Here is a 25,261-nt window from a genome sequence, read left to right as displayed (position 1 = left end):
TTCATGTTGATTCTGCAGCTATACCCTTTCTCATGCAGGCCTCTTCTTTCATATTCCCCACCCTGGATCAAACTGTAATAGAGGTGTTTGGCTTTTAATTCCTTCTTCCCCTTCCTACTCTCTTACCTTTCAGACAACACTGCATCAACACTTCTGCCCTCTCTCACCGCATGCTGCTGTTATTCACCATCTAGCCAACTCCTCCCAATCAGCTTTGTTTGATTGCAAGTCCTGAATCTCTCCTGTCCTCAACTTCATACACATGCACCATCCAACTCTCTAACTGCACATCTCCTCACTTCCACTTCTTCACCTGACCTGCAGCCCCCCAGTCAGCTTTCCATCAAAGGGCTATTCGCATCACTTGGACTTCACCAAGCACTGCTTTCATTTTTCATTGCTATGTTCCCCCTTTCTGATCACCACCTTGTCTCTTTCAGCACCTTCCACCAGCCCCCACTTCCTCTTTATGCCCTGTCACTGACTCCCCAGTCCATTAGCACTGATGACTCCTTTTCTGCTCTCAGCCATCTCCTTCCTGCCCTCTTTTCCAATGATACAATTATTGATGCTCCACACTTCACTCTTTTGCTCCTCTGTCCTACCTCACCCCCAACATCTGCTTCTTCTGTTTCCACGCATGCAGTTGAGTGTGTCTGACTGAAATCCTCACCATGCCAACTTTCTCCACCACAAATTCATTCTCTCCTCTCCTTCAATTCTGCCACCTTCCTAGGGATTCAACTCTACTCCCCCAACTTTACTGAACTGCTGCCCTTACAACACCTTTGATTTACTCCTCAAACCCCTGCCTCAGGAGCAGCGGAAGCTTCCTAAAAGGAGGCATCAGTGTCAGAACCACCCCCACTCTTTTCTGTCCTCCCATGGGCCATCCCTGTACAGCCCCTTTTTAAAAGTGATGGTGCCATGGCCTCCTTTCCTCCCCGTACAGGAACCCCTGCCCTGGTTCCACGCTTATATCTTCTGCACACGATTGTGTTAATTTCTTTCGGCGCAGAGGGGGGATTGACAAAATATTCTGTGTTCTCCCGTCTATTCTGGGTTCACCTTCCCTTTCTTTCTTTTGTCTCAGATGCAGAAGTTTTCCCATCTGTTCTCCTCTTGTAACGTTCCACTTGACTAGTGACCAATTCCAACTCTGGATCGCCTTCCCTTGTGCCCACTCTTATTCTTCTGTTACTGTTCTCCATAACCTATCACTCTTCAAGTTCCCCCCGCTAATAATTCAAGTATGCTTTTTAGTTTCCCCCATACTAAAAAAACCTGACCTGCCTCTATAAGTACAGCCACAGCTCCCTTTTATCTTTAAGTTTATTAAGTTACAATCACTATCAGGAGCTCATCTTCCCCAATTCCATCCTCAGACCCTCTCTCATGTGGTTTCTGCCTCTTTCACAACATTGGAACTGCTCTTGGCAAAGTATCTGGTGACCTCATTCTAGCCAAAGTTCAGAACCAGTAATTCATCCTCAACAAATTAGCTGCCTCTGACATGATCAACCATGCTCCTCTTCTTGAAATCATGACCTCCCTTAGTTTTCATGACCCTGTTCTCTCCTCATTCTCCTATCTCTGTAACTGCTTCTTCAGCATGCCCTTCAGAGGATCTCCTCATCCACCTTTGATGGGTTGGATCACAAAAATCCCATTGAGGTTTTCCCCCAGCTTGCTATCAAACCACTGATGCCAACCTTCCTGCCTGCTAGGGCTCCCCACCACTCTGCTCTGATGGGTTAGACACTTTGGGCTGAGGGAGAGACAAGGCAGAGTTGGAGTTTCTGTCGAACAAGCTCAGCTCTGGGAGGGATCAGCTATAGACTCATAGACTTTAAGGTCAGAAGGGACCATTATAATCATCTAGTCTGACCCCCTGCACAGTGCAGGCCACAGAATCTCACCCACCCCTCCCAGAATAATCTTCTCACCTATATCTCAGATATTGAAGCCTTCAAATACTTTGAAGACCCCAAGATGCAGAGAATCCTCCAGCTGTGATCTGTACCCCATGCTACAGAGGAAGGCGAAAAACCTCCAGGGCCTCTGCCAATCTACCCTGAAGGAAAATTCCTTCCCACCCCAAATATGGCGACCAGCTAAACCCTGAGCATGTGGGCAAGACTCATCAGCCAGACACCCAGAAAGTTCTCTAGTAATTCCTATCATCCCTCCATTGACCTATTCCCACTGATAATGAATGGTCAATTAGTTACCAAGATCATGTTATCTCATCAAACCATCCCCTTCATAAACCCATCTAGTTTAATCTTGAAGCCAGATAGATCTTTTGCCCCCACTACTTCCCTTGGAAGGCCATTCCAGAACCTCACTCCTCTAATGGAGTTATAAGAGCTCAGCAACCACGAACACAAACCCCAAAGAGGACCAAAACCCCAAATAAATCTGTCTTACCCTGTGTAAAAGTTTCACACACAGAAAGGTCATGAGGTCAGCCCCCCTTTTATCGATGAAAGAGAGAGATGCCCAGTGGCTGCTCCCTCCCAGGTAACAATTATTTACACTGCACTTGATAACAAACAAAAGTGTTTTTATTAAGTATAGAAAGTGATTGGAAGTGAAAACAGACAGATCAAAGAAAGTTACTAAGTTAAAAAAAGACACCAACTAGTTCTAATCCATTAAGAAATTTGTTACATGCAAATTCTTACCCTAAACAGCTGTTCTTATCTCAGGTAAAAAGCTTCAAGTCAGAGCTGATCTTTACTCTGGCCCAGGTCACCAACTTTTTTTTTTTCCAGAATTCTTTTCTGCCAAATTTCCTTACGTGTATCCTTTTAGGGTGGGTGAGGCAGTTTCAGAGGTCAGATGAAGACAAACATTGATTGCTTTCCACTCCTTAAATAAGGGGTGGAGAACCTAAGGCCCAGGAGCCAGATGCAGCAGGGCTCCCCCCAGCACTGGGGAGCCAGCACTGGCACTACAGCCCCTGGCCATTCCCCTGTAGGACTGGAGCACACAAGATCTACTAGCCTGGGCTAGTAGGAGGGGAACGTAGCAACTGTCTCTCTCCTGAGTCGGGGGCCACATCACTGAGGGTTTAGTTTTGTTTTTTGGCTTCTCACGTGTGTGTGGCCCCCAACTGATTCTTTTGTGGGTCAGCAACCCGACCCAAAAAGGGTTCCCCACTCCTGCCTTATACAGACTTAACCCCTGACCCCTGGTTGGGAATCCTTTATTTAGCACTCCCCATCACCAAGGAAAAGTATCATATGCAAGCCTGATTACAGTACTAGGTGGTATGGTCATGTGCCTTTTCAGATCCAGCTTACAGGACAAGACTATTCACAGGTCATTGTTTTTGAGTACAGAGACATTATGCTCCTAAAGTATCCCTAATGGCCTTCATTAGCACATTCAGAATAAAACTAGATCCACACTTCATATTTCTAACTTCACATACAAGAATGATACATGCGCAAAAATAGGACACAAAGATTTAGCAGATTATAACTTTAAAATGGATGTTACATGATGCATTTTGCATAAAGTGTCCTGCAGTTATGCATATTCCTATCCATAATCCAATTTTCATAAAGCATGGGAGCAGGGAAGGCTACGACACCACCCTTCAACAGCCTGTGAGGATTCTACAACGCTCTGCCCTTAGTCCCTTTCTTCTCTTGCCATGCTTTATCTCCTGATAATTTTAACCACAGACAAATTACAAACTTCATGCTAATGACTCACAGATCTTCCCTTCTGTTCCAGATCTGCTTCCTTCTGTCCAAACTAAAATCTTGGCCTATCTATTGGTGACTAGCCATCAACTCAAGTTCAACATGGCTAAGACAGAGCTCCTCATCTCTCCATCTTCTTTCTCCATCACTGTAGACAACACAAACATCCTGCTTGGCACTTAGTCCCGTAACCTTAGACCTTTCTCTAAGTCCTCGCATCCAGGCTAGGTCTCAATCTTGCCAATTCTTTCTGCACAACTAGGGATGTTAAAATTAGATTAATCAACTAATTGAATAGTTGATGGCGCTTCTGCTTTGAAATGCTGCATGGAGCTCAGAGCCAGCCGGACTCAATGCAACACTTCTTCTTTGAAAAGTACAAGAACCCCAGCAGGGACTCTTGTACATTTCAAAGGTGGAATGCCACTGCTGTGCTCCTGCTCCCTCCCACGGAACTGGGGGGAACTGACTTCTAAGCTGGCTTCCCCTAGCACCCTCTTCTCTTCCCCCACCCTTGCTGCTACTTTCTGATAGAGGCAGCAAGGAAGGGGAGAACATCTAGTCTATTAATGTGTGGACTATCCAATAAGCTTTTGCTTATCAGATAGTCAACTAGTCGATTAGTCGCTATGCACATCTAAGTTATGGCCTTATCTATTTCTCCACACAGCCAAAACTCTGGTCCAGACTCTCATTTCACATTTTGCTTACTGCAAGATCTGTGACTCTGGTGTCACCACCTGCAATCTTATCTTGCTCATATCCATTCAGAAAGCAGTTGAAAGTTCATTTTCCTACCCATATAACCCCTCTTTTGCACCCCTTTCTCCTACTGAATGAAACCTATGTTACTAGTTTTCATTTTCAAGGCTTTTCACAGCCTGTTTCCCCCCATGCTATCAATATGTCGAGTCTCACCTCTGTTCAGTAAGGATGTTAAAATGCGATGATCTGGCTAATCATATAGTTGATACAATGGTATCAATTAGTTGATAAGCACCTCTACAAAGGAGCAATGAGGGGCATCTCCAGGAGCAGACTCAAGCCAGGACAGAGCAGCTGCTGGGCTCTTACTACATTTAAAATGCAGAGGCGCAGCGATCTGCGTGATCCAGAGAGGGGAGCAACTAGTTTCAAAACTAATTTATCTGACAACCTCATTACATTAACTGCAGTGACTGACAAAAATTTAAAGCTAAAGATGGAAGTACAAGCCAAATTAACCCTTGCTCATTTATGCTTCCCCAATACCTCCTCTGGTTTGTACTACTGCAGGAGTAGACAATAACTTTTGATGGAGGGGCCATTCCACAAATTTGAAAAGTGGTTGAGGGCTGCACTCTCCCATGATATCAATGGAGGAAGTGCGGGGTCTGGGATGGAGGTTGGTGCTAGGGATATAAGCGATTAATCAACTATCCGATAAGCAAAAGTGGATAGTCAACACACTAGTCAACTAGTCGCTCCCCCCAACCCTTTCTGCCTCTATCACAAAGCAGCAGCAAGGGGCGGGAAAAGGAGGGGCTGCTGGAGGGAGCTGACTTAAAAGCCGGTTCCCCGCAGCTCCAGCTCTGTGGAAGGGGGCAGGGCCACAGCAGCAGCCAACTTTGAAATGTACAAAAGCCCCAGTTGGGACTCTTGTACATTTCAAATTTGGAAGGCAGCATGGAGCCCAGGGCCAGCAGGGAGTTCCTTGTACATTTCAAAGGCAGAACATGGACGTTCTTATCAACTAATTGAATAGCTAATGGAAATCCCATCAACTATTCGATTAATTAATCAAAATTTAACATCCCAGGCAATCTCACATGTCCCATTGCAGTGATGTTGTATAGAAGATGATCCTCAAATGAACCAAACAAGTTGATGTATATTCTGTTCCTTTGGAAACAGCATAAATGGCATTATACTACGAGTTCAATGGATAACATACTAAATGCAATAAGGAAATGCTTCCAAGGGGCTTAGGGAAAGCCAACCCTACCAATACATAAAATACACAGCTGTGTAGGGTATTATGAAGACTGGGGCACAAAACTGCCTCAAATTTCATGGTACCCTAGGCAGCAGTGTGCTGCATACAGGGCAGCACATGCTCCAGAAGCCCGTCCCATTGCCAGGCTGCCCCCCCAATAGGCTGAGCCCAGGGACAACCCCCCTGCCATGCCCCTTCTCTACTTTAACCCTTCCTCCAGTCCCACCTTTCCCCAATGCGGCCCAGGGGATTAGTGGAGGGCTTAGCACCAGCAGCAGGAGTTGGGCCTGGGCCTGTGCCTGTACTCACCTGTGGTGGCAGGAAGCAGAGTGAGCTGGCCCAGCCTGCTCCGCTCTCAGATGTCACAGGTGAATGCAGGTGGGAGAAGGGTGCAGAGCAACTCCTGTTGCCTCCCTGCCCAGCTCCTGCCCCTGCAGCCCTGAAGTGCCCCAGAAGTGCTAGGGATGGCCTTGTCCTTTGGGTACACATATCGTTAACCTGCTAGACAAAGGCCAGCATAAGCCCAATGGCTGAAAGATTGGTGGTGTCTGGGATCTGACACCAATCTACCCACAAGAAAGGCCCCCTCTCACTGGAGGCAGGGGGTAAGGTAAAACAAGGTAACTCTCAGTCCTGCCACCTCACTCATCTTTGCAGAATATCTAATTTATCTGCAAAAGTACATTTTCAGAAAGTTAGAAAGGTAGTTAAAGCATAGTGCTAATTGTATATTTAAAGCATAGTGCTAATTGTATATTTAAACAGACATCATGTATTCCCCTGCCCTCTCTTTTAGTATCTTGTGTTTTAACATTTAGAAAGTAGCATAGATTTATTAAAGGTTTTCTTAAGGACAGGAGGATATGAGGAAGAATTGCTTTCTGATCTAAGAGTAGGGAATGTAATATTATCAATTCAGATTGATATTACAGTTTTTAACATAACTACATCTGCGTAACAGGCACATCATCCAAAAATAGATCAGTACACAGAATACTTTAAAGCTGTCAATCAGGTTGATTGACCGTGATAATCATGCACTCTAGTATTCTCCAGAAAGGTCTTCCCAAGTTACAGAAACAATGGCTCTGAGGAAAAGAAGTGAAAGCCTCACCTCGAATGTAAATACTCTGCATTAATGAATTAAGAATATAGACCAATGATTGTTTGAGAAACACTAATCAAAGCACAGTTCTGAATAGAGGTATTAAAAACAAATTTAAATAATGCACAGATTTTTAATTATTTTCAATATGCTAGGAGAAACTGCACAGCTTTGGCGCTCTATCATACCCTTTCAAAGATTTCCTTTCCTAGAATCACAATATTTGATAGTAGAAAAACAACACCTGCATCATCTTCAGGTGTTTTTACATACTCATTTTTGTCTTTTTGTAATATGTACGGTTTTGTGTCAGTTGCTTCTTCAGGCTGGACTCCTTGCCAGGTGCCTGCCCTCTCACACACAAGACACGTACACTCCACATACTTGTATCATCTCTCTCTCCTGAGGCAGAGTGTAGTTAATTGTCTCTTGGAAACAGGAGCTCTTTACTCCTTTATTCTTCAACTGAATACAAAGCATTTGGGCCACTGCCATTATTAATTACATCGTTTAAGAAGAATGGCAATCCTAGGATTCTGAACTGGAATTCTCTAGCTTATAGAATTACACATTACCAAACTCCTTTTTCTTTGGCCTCTGTCCGAAGACAGGATACTGGGATAGATGGACCTTTGGTCTGATGGACCTTTGACCATTCTTATGTTCCTTTAAGAATATCATCTGCCTTAAGACTAATTTATAATTAGTTACTATTATCAGGCATAGGGCAAAAAAGTATCCATTCCTCAAGAGCTGTATGCTTTTCCCCTTTTCCTTTCCTTTCCTTTCCTTTCCTTGTCAAACAGGATAAACTTAGTTTTCTCATCTCATTTGCTGATAATAAAACCTCTTAGGCTTCCATGCCAAATAAGTCCTGAATTTTAGAAGATATAGGCTGAAAGCTGTGGTTTACTTTAGCAAATAGGATTAATCCATTCTTTCTATTTCTGCATCTTTGCTAAGGGTGAGCAATAGCTATTTTGAAATCCTTCTGGGGAACATTAGCTTGTTTTTCATTTGAGTCATTAAACAAAATAATTGATAAACTCCTTTATGGCTTCAAGCTGAGCCTAAAGTGTTTGTCCCTCATTAAGAATTCAGAGCACCAGGTTTCCAGTAGCAAGTTCTTTAGAGAGTCTTGTAATGCTACTGAATTTTTGATTCAACTATAGGAATCACTTTTCACCTAGATGTTTCTCATTCAAGTCTAACAGCTCTTTTGTGACCTGGGAGTAAACCAGATCCAGTTAGTTTCTTTCTTTCTTTCTTTTTTTTTTTTTTTTTTTTTTTTTTTTTTGAGAAAAAGAAATCTCACAGTGCTGCTTCTACAGGACATCCTAGAACAATGCTTCTTAGTCTTTTCTATCTCATAACCCCATTCTAACAGAAGACAGTGGTAAGACTCCCTTCCTGCCTAGTTATAAAGAAAGATGGATGATCATATTCCTCATGCCAGGCCTCAGTGAAGCCTACAAGTTGAGAACACATATCTGGGAGGTACTTGGAGAATGGCTACATATGCTTGTGGAGGAAGAACAAAGTCTCTCAAATATCACATTTCTCCTGTTACAAGAGTAAGAGTAAGGCAGATACAGACAGTTTTCACTCATTTTTTTAAGGAAACTCTGGTTGTGCATTGGGACAGGGATTATAATTTTTTCCTATAAATTTGAACTGTATGTATCAATCACAAGTGAAAAGCTCATCATCTGCAGATGCCAAGAAGATAAAGTTTCCAAAATCAACTAGCATGAACAGATGGCTGTTCAGATTTGTAATGGGGATAAAAGTCTGCTTACTTTGTACAAACAGCATAAAGATTCGACCACAAAACACAGGAGGTATTTAAGTTATCTTATACAAGACAGCGCTTCCTATTTTTGTCATTTGGTTGCAGCAGTCATTTCCAATGGTAAAATATAAAAACCTAACATTTAAAAAAATTACAGAATACAAAAAATAAAATGTGAACAGGAAAAACTGCCCCTTTTATGGCAAATAATCATGGCAATACATTTAATTATTTAGTTGGATTTAAAAAGATTGTTACTCTTTTTTAACAATAACAAATGTTGTAGGGACATAAGCAAGTAGTTCAGTACTCAACTACTCGCTTTCCCCTCCCCTTGCTACCTTTGTATGAGAGGCAGCGGGGGAGGGGAGGGGAAGTAAAGGAAACGGGGGGGGGGGGGGGCGACACAGGAGCCAGTGCTGGGTGGGAGTCGGATTAAAAGCCACTTCCCCCAATACTGGCTCTGCAATGCCACCTGCCCTCCCCCACACCTCTGACAGAAGCAAGGGTGGAGTTAGGGGAGGATGCTACGAAGCAACCTCTGCCTGCGGGCAGAGACTGCTCCGGTAGCCACTCCTGCCTGAAGCCAGATCGGGCCGTTGCGAAGAAGGGCTACTGGATCCAGTGCAAGCCGGGACCAAGCAGTCCCAGCTCACGCCGGTATAGGATTGTTGCGCCTCTGCATTTTAAATGTAGTAAGAGCCGCTGGGCTCCTACAACATTTAAAATGCAGAGGAACAGCGATCCCAGAGCTAGTGCGAGCCAGGACTGCTCAGTGCCAGCTCGCGCCAGTTCTCGGAGCTACCCCCGCTGCGGCTCTGCAGAGTGGCTTCCCTTATCGCCTAACGGTGTAGCCAATACAAATTGTATCAACTGCACAACTAGCGGAATAACTGCTCTTTAATATCCTTAAAATGTTGGTTCAAACATTTAATACTGACAATACATTAACTGACCTCTAGAAATAACAGAACTTTAGGAGACAACAGGGTGAGAAGGATCACAGAAGCTGTTCTCTAAAGATCTTCAAAGACTATTCAGTACAGTAGCGATAGGGAGAGCCTGACTTTCCATAAAAGAAGGGTAAATTTGTGGTAGCAATCCATTGTTTCCTATATTAGTCACTTCCACTACACTAATCATAGATCTTCTATATAAAACATTATGATGTCACAAAGTCAGCATAATTTTACTTTTAAACATTTCTACCAGAATTTTTGTTAAGGTATATTTTTAATCTTAATTTAATAGACCCATAAATCAGGAAACACAAGATTTAACATTTACATAAAATATTAAGTTGTATTTAATGCATTATGTTATGTACTTAAGAGTATAATTTTTACCCCTGTAAGCCGAATTACTCCCAACGTACAATTCAGGCAACAAACATTGCTATGAGAACCTTGTCTACTGCAATTCTTAACTTGGGAGTGCTATTTATAACCTTAATATTATATCAATGTAGATATTAAATACAAAAGTTTACATTTATGCAAGTTTTCCTGATTTGATCCATACTAGGGATGTTAGATATCATGTAACTGCATAAAATATTACCAGTTGCAAAACTAACTGATAGTCCCTAGGGGCAGCAGCTAGTGCACTCCAGCCCCACTCCCAAGAAGTCCTCCGCTATCCCATGGTACTGCCTCTCTATCACAGAGGCTTCTCCGTGGGATATGGAGCAGCCTCTGTCCATGGGGAGCTTGGAAACCCCCCCCCGTGGACACAGGCTACTTCACAGCAGCCTCTCCTGCCCTCCCCGCACTGCTGTAATGCACAGTGGGGGGCAAAGGGGGTGTCCTTGGGAACCAGCTTGAAAGCTGGCTCCCCACACGTTATTGCCTCCAGCCTGCCCCCCTCACCTTCCACATTGCTGCCTCTCTAACAGAGGCAGTGGGGAGGAGGGAAAAGGAGTGGAGGCAGATCCAGTGCTTGGGGGGAGCCTGCTTAAAACCAGCTCCTCACAGGCACTAGCTCCTGTTCCCCCTTGCTGCCTGATACTCCCCGCCTTGCTCCCACTGCGACTGCATGAAGTCGAGGCAATTAACCAATAAGTTTAGGCTTATCAGTTAATCGTTTACACAACTATATGCTAACATCCCTAATCCATACTAGAGAAGCTATACCAGGATTAGGGATGTAAAATCCAGGTTAATCAGTTAACCAATTAAATGTTAGGTTGCCCTAACATTTAACTGGTTAACTGACTAAGTGGGATTTTACTGCTCCCAGTCCCCATCATGGAATGGCCCCTGCCAGACAGGGACTGCAGGAGCCTGCCTGGAGCAGCCCTTGCCTGCAACGCACACAGAGGGCTGCAGACAGGGGCAGCTCTGGACACCCAGAGCAGCAGTGTCCACGATAGGCCCCGCAGGCCTTGGAGCAACCCCCTACCCACAGCAGGTGGGGAGCTGCTCCAGCCACCACCGATTAATCAGAACCGGTAAGCAACACCCGTTAAGAGTGATACTTACCAATTAACCAGTTATCCTTGTCAGGATTGTATTTCCAAATCCTGCAAGTTTTTCCTGTTTTTCTAATCACACAAAATTCTAACACAATTTTAAATACAAAAATGTCATTCTTAACAGCATCAGGCAAAAACAGTAACATCAAACAAAAAACTAAAGGAAGAATGAAAGTATACTGGTTTTACACAGAATGGAAGCCAAAGATGATATGCTTAATCTCACCAGGTTTTGTTACAATAAAAATCTTAGTTCATTAATGCAGCAAAAAAACTTGGTCCATTATACATCTTCCTCTTCAAACCATGAAAAATGGTAGTAAGTAATACTTTGTACCTCCCTTTACAAGTGCATTTGTGAACAATTTTATACCTTACTCAAGACAGTAAACAAAGACCAAAGAACTGCGTAAGGAGGGTCAGCAGACACGGTGATTTTTCTCTTATATAGTTTTACTCAACACCGAGCAGCCAAAGTCTTAGAAATCAAACCCTGTAGATGCAATAGATCTTTCAAGCAAACACCTCAATATTAGTTGCTATGGGTTAGATCCTGCAACTTGTCCACACGGGTGCAAGATGCCTAGGAGTGGAGCCAGCATAAGAATCTAGCTTTTAGGATTTAATGCAACTTTAATGGCCCTTGGAACAGGCCCTAAATACTGAGGGACAGAACTCTTGAGTATTTTGCTAATATTCAGCATTTCTATTGCTCCTACATATGGTCTGTGTTTCACTTCTTCCCCCTTTGTGGTCTTGGCCAAATATGTAATCTTCTTAAAAAGATACTTACCTGCATTTAAAATACTGTATTCCTTCATGGCTGCCATTATGTTTTCCTCTTTGTGGATTGTCCCATTCTACTCCAAGCCAAAGTCCTTAAACAATAATAATACATTGATTAAAAAATATTTTTTAAATGGAGTTCAGACATTTTCAACCCAGTATGTGTGATGTGGACATAACAGTTTCTCCATAGAAAAAGGTCATAACCAGTTTCCAGTATAAGGCCTACATGCAAGTCCATCTATAATTTTGACCTTCAACAATTAATGTGGCTTGAAAGTTGTCTCACTTGCTTTGAAGGCAATCATAGAATCACAGGGTTGGAAGAGACCTCATTGAGACCAACCCCATGACCAAAGCAGGACAAACCCTAATTAAATCTTCTCAGCCAGGGCTAGAGTTTCTAACACATCCCTAAGTAACCCATTCCAGTACTTCACCACCCTCCTAGTGAAATAGATTTTCCTAATATCCAACCTAGTCTTCCCCCACTGCAACTTGAGACCACTGAAAAATGTGTCTGCAGATTTGCTCCTTCTAGTTCTCGAAATGTATACTTATTAATATTTTTAACAAAAGCTAGATTCTGGATGAGATTATTAATGTGGAACTGTTAAGGAATGCCTCAAAAAGGCTCAAGTTTCTGGAGAGAGAAAAATCAGCAACAGGGAAAGGGATCCAGGATTATGCAGGGTCTGACAGAAAGGTAGGAGAGGGACTGTTGTCTCTCCCTGAAACCAGGACCACAAATGGGGGTTTGTGCCAGCACAGAAAGAATCATCAAATTTTACAAGGGCTACGCAAATTATACATATATTCCCTCTTCTGGGCTAATGACTTACAAAGTCATTTTCCTAGGAGTTGTTTAACCCAGGATGTCTGAATCAGAAAGCTTCCTCAAAATTTAAGAAATGTCAATAAGAATTTGGTTTAAGAAATTACATACCCCAACTGTGTATAAAGCTCCAGTACACAGAAAGGGTTCTGGAGACACCACCCAGCCTTACTGTTTGTGTAAGATATAATAACTTCAAGAAAACGAATGTTCAGTCTATGAGTTTGCTGCAAGGTATTCACCCTAGGCCATCTCTTGTTCTCTTTCTTCAGCATTCCTTTGCTACCCCTATCCAGTGAGTATATTCTAAGAGAGTAACGGGTCCTTCCATAGTAGGGATGCTAGATAGCATCACTCCATATTATCATCCATCCTGGAATAGTGTGACACTGTATTTATGATAAAAAGGTCAGTAAATACAAAGGGATTACTATCCTAAGAATAAGACATCGCTATAATAAGGGTGAGGCTTCTGGTCACTAGACTACACCTCTACCCTTTCTAAACTACTTTTATGACTTCCCCACATCACCATTTTACTTCAGGTATTATGAAACCATTGGAAATTGTAGTACTAACGGGACTGTATTGAAGTTAACTGTATTTTACAAGGCTACCAAAACCTTAAAACCAGATAGCATATGGCACTATGATCTGCAGCTACTGGCTTCTCATTAAAAGTTAACCATTACAGATACAAAACATTAACTTTACCTGTTGTGGGAGGAACGCTACCAGCATACCGCACAGTTGCGTATTCGGTATCACAGAGAATTCTTCGACCAAGCACATCAGAAGGCACGCTACTAGTCATTGTGAGAAAGCAGGAGTCCAAGACACTTAATTAAGGACCTGGGAAATGGAAAACAACATTGTTGACTATGCACAGGTGCTTTTAAATTTAAAAACTGTGATTGTGTTTGTCATTATCCATAATTTTATCTTAGAGATAAGAAAATAAAGTTCTTCATCTGTCAGCCAGGCAAATGCTGACTCTTCTCTCCATCTCACTCTGATTTTTCTATTATTGTTACTGGAATAGCTATGGAAGTGCCACTTATTACTCAGCAAGCTTTTTAGGAACACAATACAAACACATCTTTTTCTAAAGATCATTATGCAGATTTTCACTCCTGAGTTTCATGCCTCCAGCAATGTGGAAAACTACCTGTAGTTTTTAAGACTGACCCTCTAATCCAGTAGTTTTTAACCTGAGGGCTCACAAACCATGTCTAAGGGCTCCATGAAAAAGTGTTGCCAAAAACACAGAAGTGTGGTTTTCAACCTGTGGGGCAAAGAAGATTTCCAACGAGGTCTGCACTCCCATTTGAAATGTGGTAGGGGTCTGCAAATAAAAGGCCACCACCCTAATCCACCAGCAGACCATCTCAAAGACTCTGCTTTGTTGGGCATGCTCCCACAACTGCATATTTGATAGAAATGTAGCCGTGTTAGTCTGGGGTAGTTGAAGCAAAATGCAGGACAATGTAGCACTTTAAAGACTAACAAGATGGTTTATTAGATGATGAGCTTTCGTGGGCCAGACCCACTTCCTCAGATCAAATAGTGGAAGAAAGTAGTCACAACCATATATACCAAAGGATACAATTTAAAAAAATGAACAAATATGAAAAGGACAAATCACATTGCAGAACAGAAGGGGGATGCGGGGGGGGGGGGGGGGGGAGAGGAAGGAAGGAAGGTAAGTGTCTGTGAATTGCTGATATTAAAGGTAGGGAGAGTGGGATGTTTGTGAGTTAATGGTATTACAGGTGATAATTGGGGAAGACAAGACAGTTTCCCCAATTATCACCTGTAATACCATTAACTCACAAACATCCCACTCTCCCTACCTTTAATATCAGCAATTCACAGACACTTACCTTCCTTCCTCCCCCCCCCCCCCCCCCCCCGCATCCCCCTTCTGTTCTGCAATGTGATTTGTCCTTTTCATATTTGTTCATTTTTTTTTAATTGTATCCTTTGGTATATATGGTTGTGACTACTTTCTTCCACTATTTGATCTGAGGAAGTGGGTCTGGCCCACGAAAGCTCATCATCTAATAAACCATCTTGTTAGTCTTTAAAGTGCTACATTGTCCTGCATTTTGCTTCAACTGCATATTTGAGACAGAGTCTCACATTACATAAGCTCAAAGGAGAATCATAAAGGGTATTATTCTTTCTCCAAAGACACAGTCACTACAGATTTTCCAGTAAACAATACAATGTCTAGCACTGCACTATCCCTTAAGAAAAGAACTAACGCCAGGCAGCAAGGGTTGCCAGGTGTCCGGTATTTGAGCTTTCTGTCCGGAAAACAAATCGAGAAAATACCGGGCATATAAATGTCCAGTATTTTCTAAATAAGTAAGTTTTATTATTATCTTGAGTATCAGTACGTAGTTGCATACTGCCTGGCTGGTAGACACGCTCATGCTGCATGAGCATGTCTACCAGCCAGGCAGTACACAACTACTCAGTGGGGACGGGACGGAATCCCGGACTTGCCCGTGCGCCCCGCCGGGACCGTGCGTGGGATGGGCAGCACTCCGGGATCAGCGTGCACCCGGGCCAGCCCCACTCTCTGCCAGCTGGTTCCCCGCCCCCAACCCCTCTCCCCTCGACCCCCTCCCGTCCAGCCCCGCTCCCCCCGGGTCTGAGATCGAGTGTGTCCGGTATTTTTGTTGAAACCATCTGGCAGCCCTACAACGCCGCCCCCACTGTACCAGGGCGGAGACACTCAACTGACCAGAGCGCTCTGACACTGAAAGCCCCTCGAGTAAAGCTGTGGGCGGCCAGTGATGCTAGGCCTGGGGGAGACAAGCCAGCAGCCCCCCGGGAGCCGCATCCCAGGGGTGGGGATGGAGGGGGAGGGCGGTGCGGTCTCAGCCTCCCGGCCCGGAGCGCCAGGAGTCCGCGCGGGGCAGCGCTGCGAGGCGCGGAGACGGCGGTTCGGGACCTAGCGCTGCCCAGGCCGCGCCGCGGAACGGCCACGCGCACCCACCCCACAGCCTGTGTGCGGCCCCTACCTGCCTCCTGCAGCGGCGCGCCCAGCTCCGGCGATCCGCCCCGCCGCCTTCCCATTGGCTCACAGCGCCCAAGTGCCGCCCACCAGTAGTCGCCCCCTCGGAAACACTAGAACGCTCCCTCCCCGGCCTCATCATCCGCGCCGCAGTGGCGCCTGGGTAACGTGGTTCTTCAGTCGCTTCTCATCGGCAAACACGAGCTCCCCGGACCACAAATCCCATGATGCATCCTTCCTGGTTGGGCGAACAATTCCATGCGTCCGCGGCGTGGGTGCAGCTATGACTCAGTAGGCGCTAGTTGACGCGCAGGCGCCCTACAGTGGTCTTATGTTAAGACTGGAATACTCATGTAAAAAGGAACAATGCACCTACTTTTTTAAAACAAGTCTAGCCTCTGAAACCCCTGGCAATCACTTGTAACTAGAATAGTGATAGAAATGTAGCCGTGTTAGTCTGGGGTAGCTGAAGCAAAATGCAGGACAATGTAGCACTTTAAAGACTATCAAGATGGTTTATTAATTCTTCCACTATTTGATCTGAGGAAGTGGGCTGGCCCACGAAAGCTCATCATCTAATAAACCATCTTGTTAGTCTTTAAAGTGCTACATTGTCCTGCATTTTGCTTCACTTGTAACTAGAGTTTGTTAAAGTACTTCTAAAGTTTTAAACCAACAATAAATAGCCTTTTCTGCACGTGTAAAGATATTCTCTTTTTTATTTCAGTTTAATCAACTACTTCCATTCAGAAAAGTAAGTGGGAATTGAGAAAGTTTCAGCTTCCAAAAATATGAATACAAGCTAGGTTTGTGATAAGATTGACTAGTTCTAAAATTGTGAAGAACATAATCAATTCATGAGCAGATGTTTTACATTTAAATCGCAATAGGCAAGAAATATGTTTTCATATACTTTTTGATAAAACTTCTTATATATCCTTTGATATATCTAATCAAAACATTTCCAAGTGCTGGTTTTCTGCATTTTTTATTTAATTTGGATTTCTAACCAAACATAGCTTGACACAAATTAAAATTAATAATTTAATAAAGAAATGCATCATTCACCATTTTCTAATGTAACAAAAAAGTAAACATTTAAAATGTGAATAAATGTAAATTAAACTACATAATTGCTTACCTGTGTATACATATCGCATGTGTTCTCCTGGTTGGCAAATAGGAACACCAATATTAGTGCAGAGGCTATGTTTAGTGGCAAATCAACAGGTGTTCATGGCTACCAGCCAATGAAAATTAAACTATCTTTAGGAAAACAAAATGTATAAACATGAAAAGATTAAATTCAATTATTTGAATTACTAAAACCAGTGATTGAAATCAACCAACCTTAGCATTGGCACTTTTGTTTAGTAATTCCTCCCAATGTCTCATAAGGATACAGTATCTCCTATATGTGCTCATGGATGAGATATTCAGCTGGGAATGAGAACCCCTGCATCAGAGGCTCAGGCATAAATTCACTATGTGACTTTGAGCAAGTTACAGGTGACATATTTCAGATTGTAGATGCTCCCAATGGAGATACCTTGTGTGTAATTTTCAGAGAATTCATTGCTCCCACTAACTTCAGCTGTCATTTAAAATTTAAGGCAACTTTCCAATGAACAGAACACACTATATCACGTCCCCTTTTTAATTTTTGAGAAACCCTCACGCTCCCCCTCACCCCTCCAATAGCAGCAAAACTTGTTGAGCAAAAGAAAAAAAAAAAAAAAAGAACTGACCGGGGCCAAAAACCAAAAATAGCAGCACAACTTGTGGGGCAGGGGACTGGGTTGCCTTGCACCCCCCCTGGAATTTCTTCACGTCCCCCGGTTTGGGAACCTATGCTCTATGTTATATCATGTCTAGTCAAACATAAAAATAAAGATTTATCTCTATATATTTATTTATTTATCTGAACCTTTTCAAATTCAGAAATTTACAGTATATTCCTGATTATCTTCTTATCACAGGGGACACAGATTTTGTCTGGATAAGCAAGAGGGCAGGAACACCACCACAGGGAGCCCTCTGCCATTCCATTGTCATGAATTCACTCACTTATTTCTATGACAGCTGAGCTGCAGAGGGCTCCCTGCGCTGCTGTTTCTGATCTTACCCTTTTGATTATTTACAGGTCTACGGGAGTGGGGAGACTTGGGCAGGGCAGGGCAGAGCAGAAACTCCACCCTTCCCTGTACTTTGCATTGGGTAGCATCAGCCCTGCAGCAACATAGGGAACATATCTCTGTAATTCTACTGTCACAGCTCTATTCAATCATTCCAATGAAATCAGGCTGCAGAGGCTCGCCTCCTTTGCAGCAGGAGCCATTCAGCAGCAGGATGACTTTCCATAAATCAATATTGCAGCTTCATTTACAATACTATGTGCAGTACTACTCCACTTCAGCTGAAAAAAGTTATTGCAGGATTAGAGGGGATTCAGAGAACAACCACGGAGCACAATAAACTCTCATATGGGAGACTGAAAAAAATTGGGATTGTTTACATTAGAAAGGGAAACACGTAAGAGGGGACATGATAAAAGCATATACAATAATGAATGGTATAGAATAGTGTAGACTGGGAACTTTCGTCTCCTTGTCTCATAACACAAGAACTAAGGGGACATTCAACTGAATCAAAAGGTGAAAGTAACTAATAAAAGGAAATACAGTAAAACGCCATTAGTCTGGCATCCAATGCTCTGGCACTCCTGATGGTCCGGCACCATCACGAACCCGGAAGTGTTCGGGGCAGCCGGACAATTGGAGCTGCTCTGCCGCAGGCATCCCGATTCAGATGCTGCTGAAACTGACCAGCAGCGGCTGAATCGGGGACACCTAGGGTAGAGCCGGACTATCGGAAGGGGGGGCTATGAGGGGTCTTGGGTGGCATCCCCCCCACCGCACCCCAGACCCCTCATAGTCTCCCCTTCTGATAGTCCGGCATATCTGATAATCCGGCACCCCCTGGGTCCTAAAGGGGCCGGATTATCGGCAGTTTACTGTAAAAATTTCTAATTCAATTGTGGCACTTGTCACTTCCACATCCTCTGATGTCCTTTTCCATCCCCTTATTTCTTCATTGCCTTCTCTCTCCTTTTGTCTTCCATTTAACAAGAGTGTAGCTTAGTCAACCAAGGCTGTGTATTTTGCAACAGTGTTGTGAGCTTGTGACTAGAAAGGTGCAGCTAACTGCAACACCTTAAAGAGCCCAATGCTAGTACAACTTTGCCAGGCTTCTCAGAGCACCCCGTAAAACTAATTTTGAATGCACCCAATGCACTAATAAACTCTGTACAAAAAAGGCCTGGTGAAGTATCATTTGAAAAATAATAATTCACTGGTCAATATCATGGTGAAATAGGTGTTGCAACACTATATGTAAAGTTATGAAGATAAAATTAAATCATGATGAAGTGTTTACACCAGACAAGTCTGGGGAAGGGGTAAAGTTGTTCTTTAAAGACGAAGTACAAGCTAATACCTCTAGGCAGGTATCATCTAAGGTGTCGCGAGAATCACAGGTCTGATGATGCATACCCAAGCGGGGAAGGACAGAACCAGGTGGACCGTTTTATCACATAAAAAAATATTTATTTATAACAGTGATGAATTTATAGTATTTATTCTGAGATTTTAATGGACCGTGTTAATAACGAGTTTACAGTATTTATTATATTTATTCTATGATTTCTAGTTAAACGTGTCAGAGATATAAGGATGGGAATGGCAAGGGGAATAGTCTCTATTCTAAAAATATCCAGGTACACTAATTAAATAACAGTGATAACTACAAACGCTATGTACTACCCAAAACAACTATAACACTAAGCTTATACAACAAGAAAAATCAAATCATACATACCAACTTACACAGCACACGGAACATTTCCAAGATATCGGTTCGGTTGCGAAGGCCTTGGGTATTCCCGAGAGTCTGGGGAGGTGGATGGTCGGTTGATCAGGCCAGCAGCACTTTGGAGTATACGGGAAGGCACACGCACGGTGGTACGTGTGTTGCAAAGACCTCCTTGAGCGAACTGTGCGATGGGTATTTATCCCCAAATCTGCACATCGCTTTCCCGCACTTGCATATTACCATATATGGCCCAATGGTCACCAAGTGGGGGGTCTGTGTCCCAGGGGTTGGGCCGAAACTGAGCAGGTTTCATGCGACCAGGTAAGCCCCGCAGTTCTCACACCAAGGTGACGGGTGGGAGAGTCTGAGGCTATTTTCCCCTTTTCACACCTTCCCTTTTTCTAAAGGCAATGGTGTGCAGGAAGGGTGCGGCCGGTTTCTCCCGAGGAGTACTACAGCCCACTATAGTAAGAGCAGCCTGGCCAAACTTTTTACCGGGGGCGGGGAGGGCAGTTTTTTTTCCTAACATAAGGCTACGTCTAGACTGCAGAGCTTTTCCAGGATACCAAATATATCCTGGAAAAGCAATGCCGCATCCAAATAATGTGTCCACTTTTTCGGAACAATTTCCAAAAAAGCAGATGCATTCTTTCGCCATCCCTGTAATCCTCATTCTACAAGGAAGAAGGGATGTGCCGAAAGAGGAGATTTTTCAAAAATTTGGCGCCATGTAGACGCCACATTTTGGAAAAGTCTCTTTCGAAAGCAAATTGGAAAAAGATACGCAAATTGCAGTTTCCAATTTGCGTATCTTTTTCCAACTTTTCTTTGTAGTGTAGACCTTACATAAGTTGACTGTTAATCACTGGCGAAGTGGCCATTCTTTGGCAATGTAGAGGGACAGGAACAGATCAATCTGCATTTTAACACAACATGGAACATCTTTCACCACTAGACTACATGTGTCTGCCCTCACAGCTGAAAGGAACTTTATCTAGGGGTAACTAATCCTCAGGACTATAAAGGCGAGGGAGTAACAATACCCCAGGGCTACGTCTACATTGGCAGCTTCTTGCGCAAGAACTGTTTCGTGGAAGAGTTCTTGTGCAAAAAGTCTTCCACAAGAGTGCGTCTATACTGGCATGTGCTTTTTCACAAGAGCATCCATGGCAGTGTGGATGCTCTCTTGCACAAGAAAGCTCTGATGGCCATTTTTACCATAGGGGCTTCTTGTGCAAGAAATTCATGTTGCCTGTCTACACCGGAAGAGCTCTTGCGCAAGAGGGCTTATTCTTCGTGGGGGAGGAATAACTCTTCCGAAGAAGCCCTCTTTTACAACACTATACTGCAAATTTACTTGCGCAAGAACGCACGTGCAGTGTAGACAGCAGGCAAGTTTTTGCGCAAGAACAGCTGTTCTTGCGCAAGCTGCTGCCAGTGTAAACGTAGCCCAGGTGTATTCTCTCTCCCTTTCTCACATAAGACGACAAAGGAACCGGCCTTTGTACATGGGAAGGGTTCTAATCTGAGAACTTGGTCAGCAGTGTTGCTGGAAACATGGTAAAGATTTTATCTTGAACCAAGTCTCGCTTAATTAGTCGTCACTAGAAAGTGTTTTAATCTTGTAACCATTTTTTACTTTCACATTTTATCTTATACCCACTTAAAATCTTTTTGTAGTTGAATAAACTTTCAAAAATCATGACTAATCCAGTGCTGTATTTAAACTGGACTGTTTGAGGACTCCCAGTGAAAGTAGCAAATTGTTGCATATTTGCCCCTTGCAAAGGCAATGGACCTCTAATATTTAATTTGTCCAGGAGAGGACTGGCTAGTGCTAGTGATTTGGGGAAATCTGGGACTGGGGATGTTTTGAGGTTACCGTACATGTAATAACCAAGGCTGCTAGAAGCCAGAGTATGGCTGACAGGCTGCTGGGATCAGAGTTGCTGGGCCAGAGCAGTAGCTATACTGGGGATGGGCAATAATTTTTGAAGGGGCCATGAGCTGACCCAGAAGGGGTAGGTCCTCGGGTGGAAGGAGCAGGGCCTTGGGCACATTGCTGGAGGTGCACGATCCCTTTCAGCTGTTTCTATTTAAAGGGCTCTCATGTTCCCCACAGCTGCTAGGCAATACTTTGCCTGACAGGTACAGGGAAGGTGCCAGCCCTTTAAATAGAAGCTCTTAAAAGGGCTCACAGTTCCCTACGCCTCTAGTGCATTGCTAGGGAGCCAGAGACACGCGAGCCCTTTCAACTGTTTCTATTTAAAGGGCTTGCACCTTCCCTGCAGCTGTTAGACAAGGCATGGGGAAGACGCAAGCTCTTTAAATAGAAGCAGTTAGAAGGGCTTGTCCCTCCTTCTGGCTCCCAGGCACTGCGCTGGGGGAGCAGGGTCTGGAACTGCCTTGCAGGCCAGATCAAAGCCCTAGGTGGGCTGGATCTGGCCCACAAAGGCTTTTGCCCACCCTGAGCTATACTCAAGGTATGAGCTGCATGCGAACAGCACAGGCTCAGAGGCTACACCAACAAAGCATTGTGAAGCACACAAAGTTGCAGGGTAGGTGATGACAACCCCTCACTGGTTTGGACTGCAGCCTGTAATGCTGACAAAAAACATGTGTTCGGACTGTTTGTACATCCAGGAAATGACAAATGAGAGTCAAAACCAAAGACAGAAGCTGGATTTTGTGTCTTTTCTGTTCTATTTTCTGTTCTTTTCTATTTTTCTCTTCCCTTTGGTGTGTGTTTTGTCTTCCAGGAAACATAATTGGATTTTAACACAACAGCATCTACAGTGCAGCTCAGCTAATTTCTTCTTTCCCCCACTAACAGTAGCCATTATCCTTAATGCCATCTAAAAGACTGTCAGTTGCAGGAGGAGGGGCCATACTTTTCCAAAGAGATAGAAAACAAGAGATGTTGTTAAAATGAAAGCTTTACTTAGTACTTTACTTTTACAATGTTCTGTTTCTCCTTCTTAGTATCTTTAATAGCGTGTGTTGTCATGTTACTAAGAGAAAATCCAAAATCTTAGTTGTTGGATGCTGCCAGGGTTATATTAACACCTTTGTGTCTGTAGGTCTATTTACGCAATCTAAAATTAATACAACTCCTCACTAGACCAACATTTTTTTTCCCCAATAAGTCTTGGAACGTTGGGAAGATTCCAGCGGATTGGGGAAAAAAAGCTAAGGAAACACCAATTTTTAAAAAGAATAAACAGGATGACGCAGATAGCTAGCTATATGGCCTGTCAGTCTAATAGCAATCTTGTGCAAAATAATGGAACAGTTAATGTGAAACTCAGTTAAAGAATTAAATTGAAGGTAATGTAATTAATGCCAATTAACATGAGTTTATGGAAAATACAGCAGATCTGCAGAGTTACAAATACTCCAGGAATAGAAGAGGTTGTTAGTCACTCTGAAATGTTCATAACTCTGAACAAAATGCTATAATTGATCTTTCAGAAGTTTATGACTAAACATTGACTTAATACAACCTTGAAACAACTAATGCAGAAGAAAAAATGCTTTTAACTATTTCAATTTAAATAAAACAAAACAAGCACAGAGTTTTTTGATCTTGTCAAATCTTTTTTTAAACATTTCTTTTGTATTCGTAATAGTTTACATTTAATACAGTACTGTACTGTATTTGCCTATTTTGGGTCTCTGCTGCCGCCTGATTGCATGCAAAATGAGATATGTGATGGCTGATCAATTCATAACTCTAGGGGGTCCACTCCAGATCCTGTCAAACTAACAATTTTAATGAGCCCACGTGTTTTGTTTGCCAAATCTGAAAATATTGATGTAACATACTTTGAGTTCTACAAGGCATTTGAGATGGTACTGCACAAATTTTGATTAAAAAGCCCTAGAATATAAATAACATGAGATACCTTAAATGAATTAACAGGCCAGCTAATATGTCTCAATGACCTGTCATGGATATAAAGTGATCTATATTGCTTGATAACATAGGTGCCAGCTTCCTCCAAGCCCAGAGGTATTCAGCCCCCCTGCTCTGCCCCAGGGCCTTCCCCCAAGTCCCCACGCCCATCCTGCCTCTTCCCTTTCCCATCCTGCATCTTCCTGCCCTGTCCCCAAGTGCACCCCATCCAGGCTCCCCTCCCTCCCCCCCCCGTTCCTCCCTGGACAGCCTGCGTGCCACAAAACAGCTGACTGTGGTGGGTGGGAAGCACTAGGAGGAATGGGGAGGAGTTGATAGGTGGGGCTGCTAGCAGGCAGGTGGTGCTGGGGGCGCATAGGAATATAAGATCAGCCATACTAGGTCAGACCAACTGTTGACCTAATCCAGTATCCCGTTTACCAACAGTGGCCAATATCAGATGCCCCAAAGGGAGGGAACACAACAGGTAATCTTCACTTGATCTCACTGTCACCCAGAGACAAAAAGAGCAGCCACCATCCTATGCAAAAAGAGCTGAGTGCCAGTTGGTGCTAAGCACCTTCTAATTTTTCCCCATGGATGCTCCAGGAACAGAGCACCCCTGGAGGTAGTGCTCGGTGCCTGTGCTTAGTAAGATGGCCTCAAGCAAACAATATCACATTTTAATACAGATAATTGTAAAGTCATACATCTAGGAACAAAGAATACAGATTGTGTTTATAAAATGGGGGACACCGTGCTGAAGGAAGCAGAGCCTCAGAAAAGGACTGGGGGCTTATGGTACATCATTAATTGAATATGAACTTCCACTAGTGTTCTGTGACCAAAGAGGCTAATGCAGTTGGTTATTGTGATGGATTGGAGGTGTGCTAGCCAGCACCCGGTGACTAAGGGGTTAAACTCTAGTAGCTAGCAAGGATGATGGCAGGGAGCCAGAAGAACCAATGGGGATACAGTGCTGAAATCTGAATTGAATATAGATACTTAGTTTGCTCTTCTTTTGTGTCTTCTAACATAAGTTCTGGAGGAAGCAAATGCAGTCGTCAGAATTACCATGCCTATAAAAAAAAATATTGGACATGGGAGTAAACTGGACCTTGAAGTACAGATCAGCACCAATCGGGAGTAAAGGGAAAAAGTGTTTTTAGTCAAAATCAGGGTATTTTTCTTTGTTTTGGTTGTTTGGTTAAACTTCTCTATGTGAGTCTATGCCTTTTCTCCCCATTGACTATCTGAACGTATACCCAGAGATTTTCTCTGTGTTTTAATTTGTTTTACTCAGTTGCTCTTTATCAAGTATATCTTTTTGTTTAGTTAATAAAATTACCTTTTCTTAAGGCGATGATTTGATTCTTGTGTCCTGGAAGAAAACATGAGGTCTGTGTGTGTATGTGCCTGTCTAATACTGAGAGGTCAACTACCAGAGACTGCAGCTTTTCTTCTCTTTCCAAGCTCTCTTGGGACAAAAGAGCTTGAGGTACCATTGGGGAAGGAATTCAAGTGTTCCCGCCTGCTTTTTTTTCCAGGGTTAAATCACTTGATGGTGGCAGCTTTTGTTTTTTGTTTCCCCTCGTGAATCTGAGTTTTTGTAAGCAGAGCCTATAGAGGCAAGGTATTTAAGGTCTCTTGCAGGCCCTCATCTTCTGCACTTGAAGTTCCAGAGCAGGGAACAGCCCTGACAGCTATGTAGAAAGGGGGATAAGGTGGTTTTATTACCTCTGTATTTGGCACTGGTGTGACAGTTGCTGGTAGTTTTTGTCCAATTTTG

General features: G+C 43.4%; 1 protein-coding gene across 2 annotated transcripts in view; it reads right to left on the bottom strand.

The window, feature by feature from the left end:
* The window catches only part of TBCE (tubulin folding cofactor E), a 53,248-nt gene extending 37,393 nt beyond the window's left edge, over positions 1 to 15,855 (bottom strand). The window contains exons 1-3 of one of the 2 annotated variants that reach the window (XM_075924789.2): positions 15,715 to 15,855; positions 13,397 to 13,534; positions 11,855 to 11,939 (exon numbers count right to left, since the gene is read on the bottom strand). In XM_075924789.2, the coding sequence (XP_075780904.2) occupies positions 11,855 to 11,939; positions 13,397 to 13,496 (185 nt within the window). In that variant the 5' untranslated portion in view covers positions 13,497 to 13,534; positions 15,715 to 15,855. The other variant, XM_075924790.2, reaches the window with a different exon arrangement.
* Between the last annotated feature and the right edge of the window lie 9,406 nt (positions 15,856 to 25,261).

This window comes from Pelodiscus sinensis, chromosome 3, assembly GCF_052426305.1.
Source record: "Pelodiscus sinensis isolate ZL-2025 chromosome 3, ASM5242630v1, whole genome shotgun sequence".
Classification (NCBI taxonomy): Eukaryota; Metazoa; Chordata; order Testudines; family Trionychidae; genus Pelodiscus; species Pelodiscus sinensis.
This window is presented reverse-complemented; position numbering and strand designations above follow the sequence as displayed.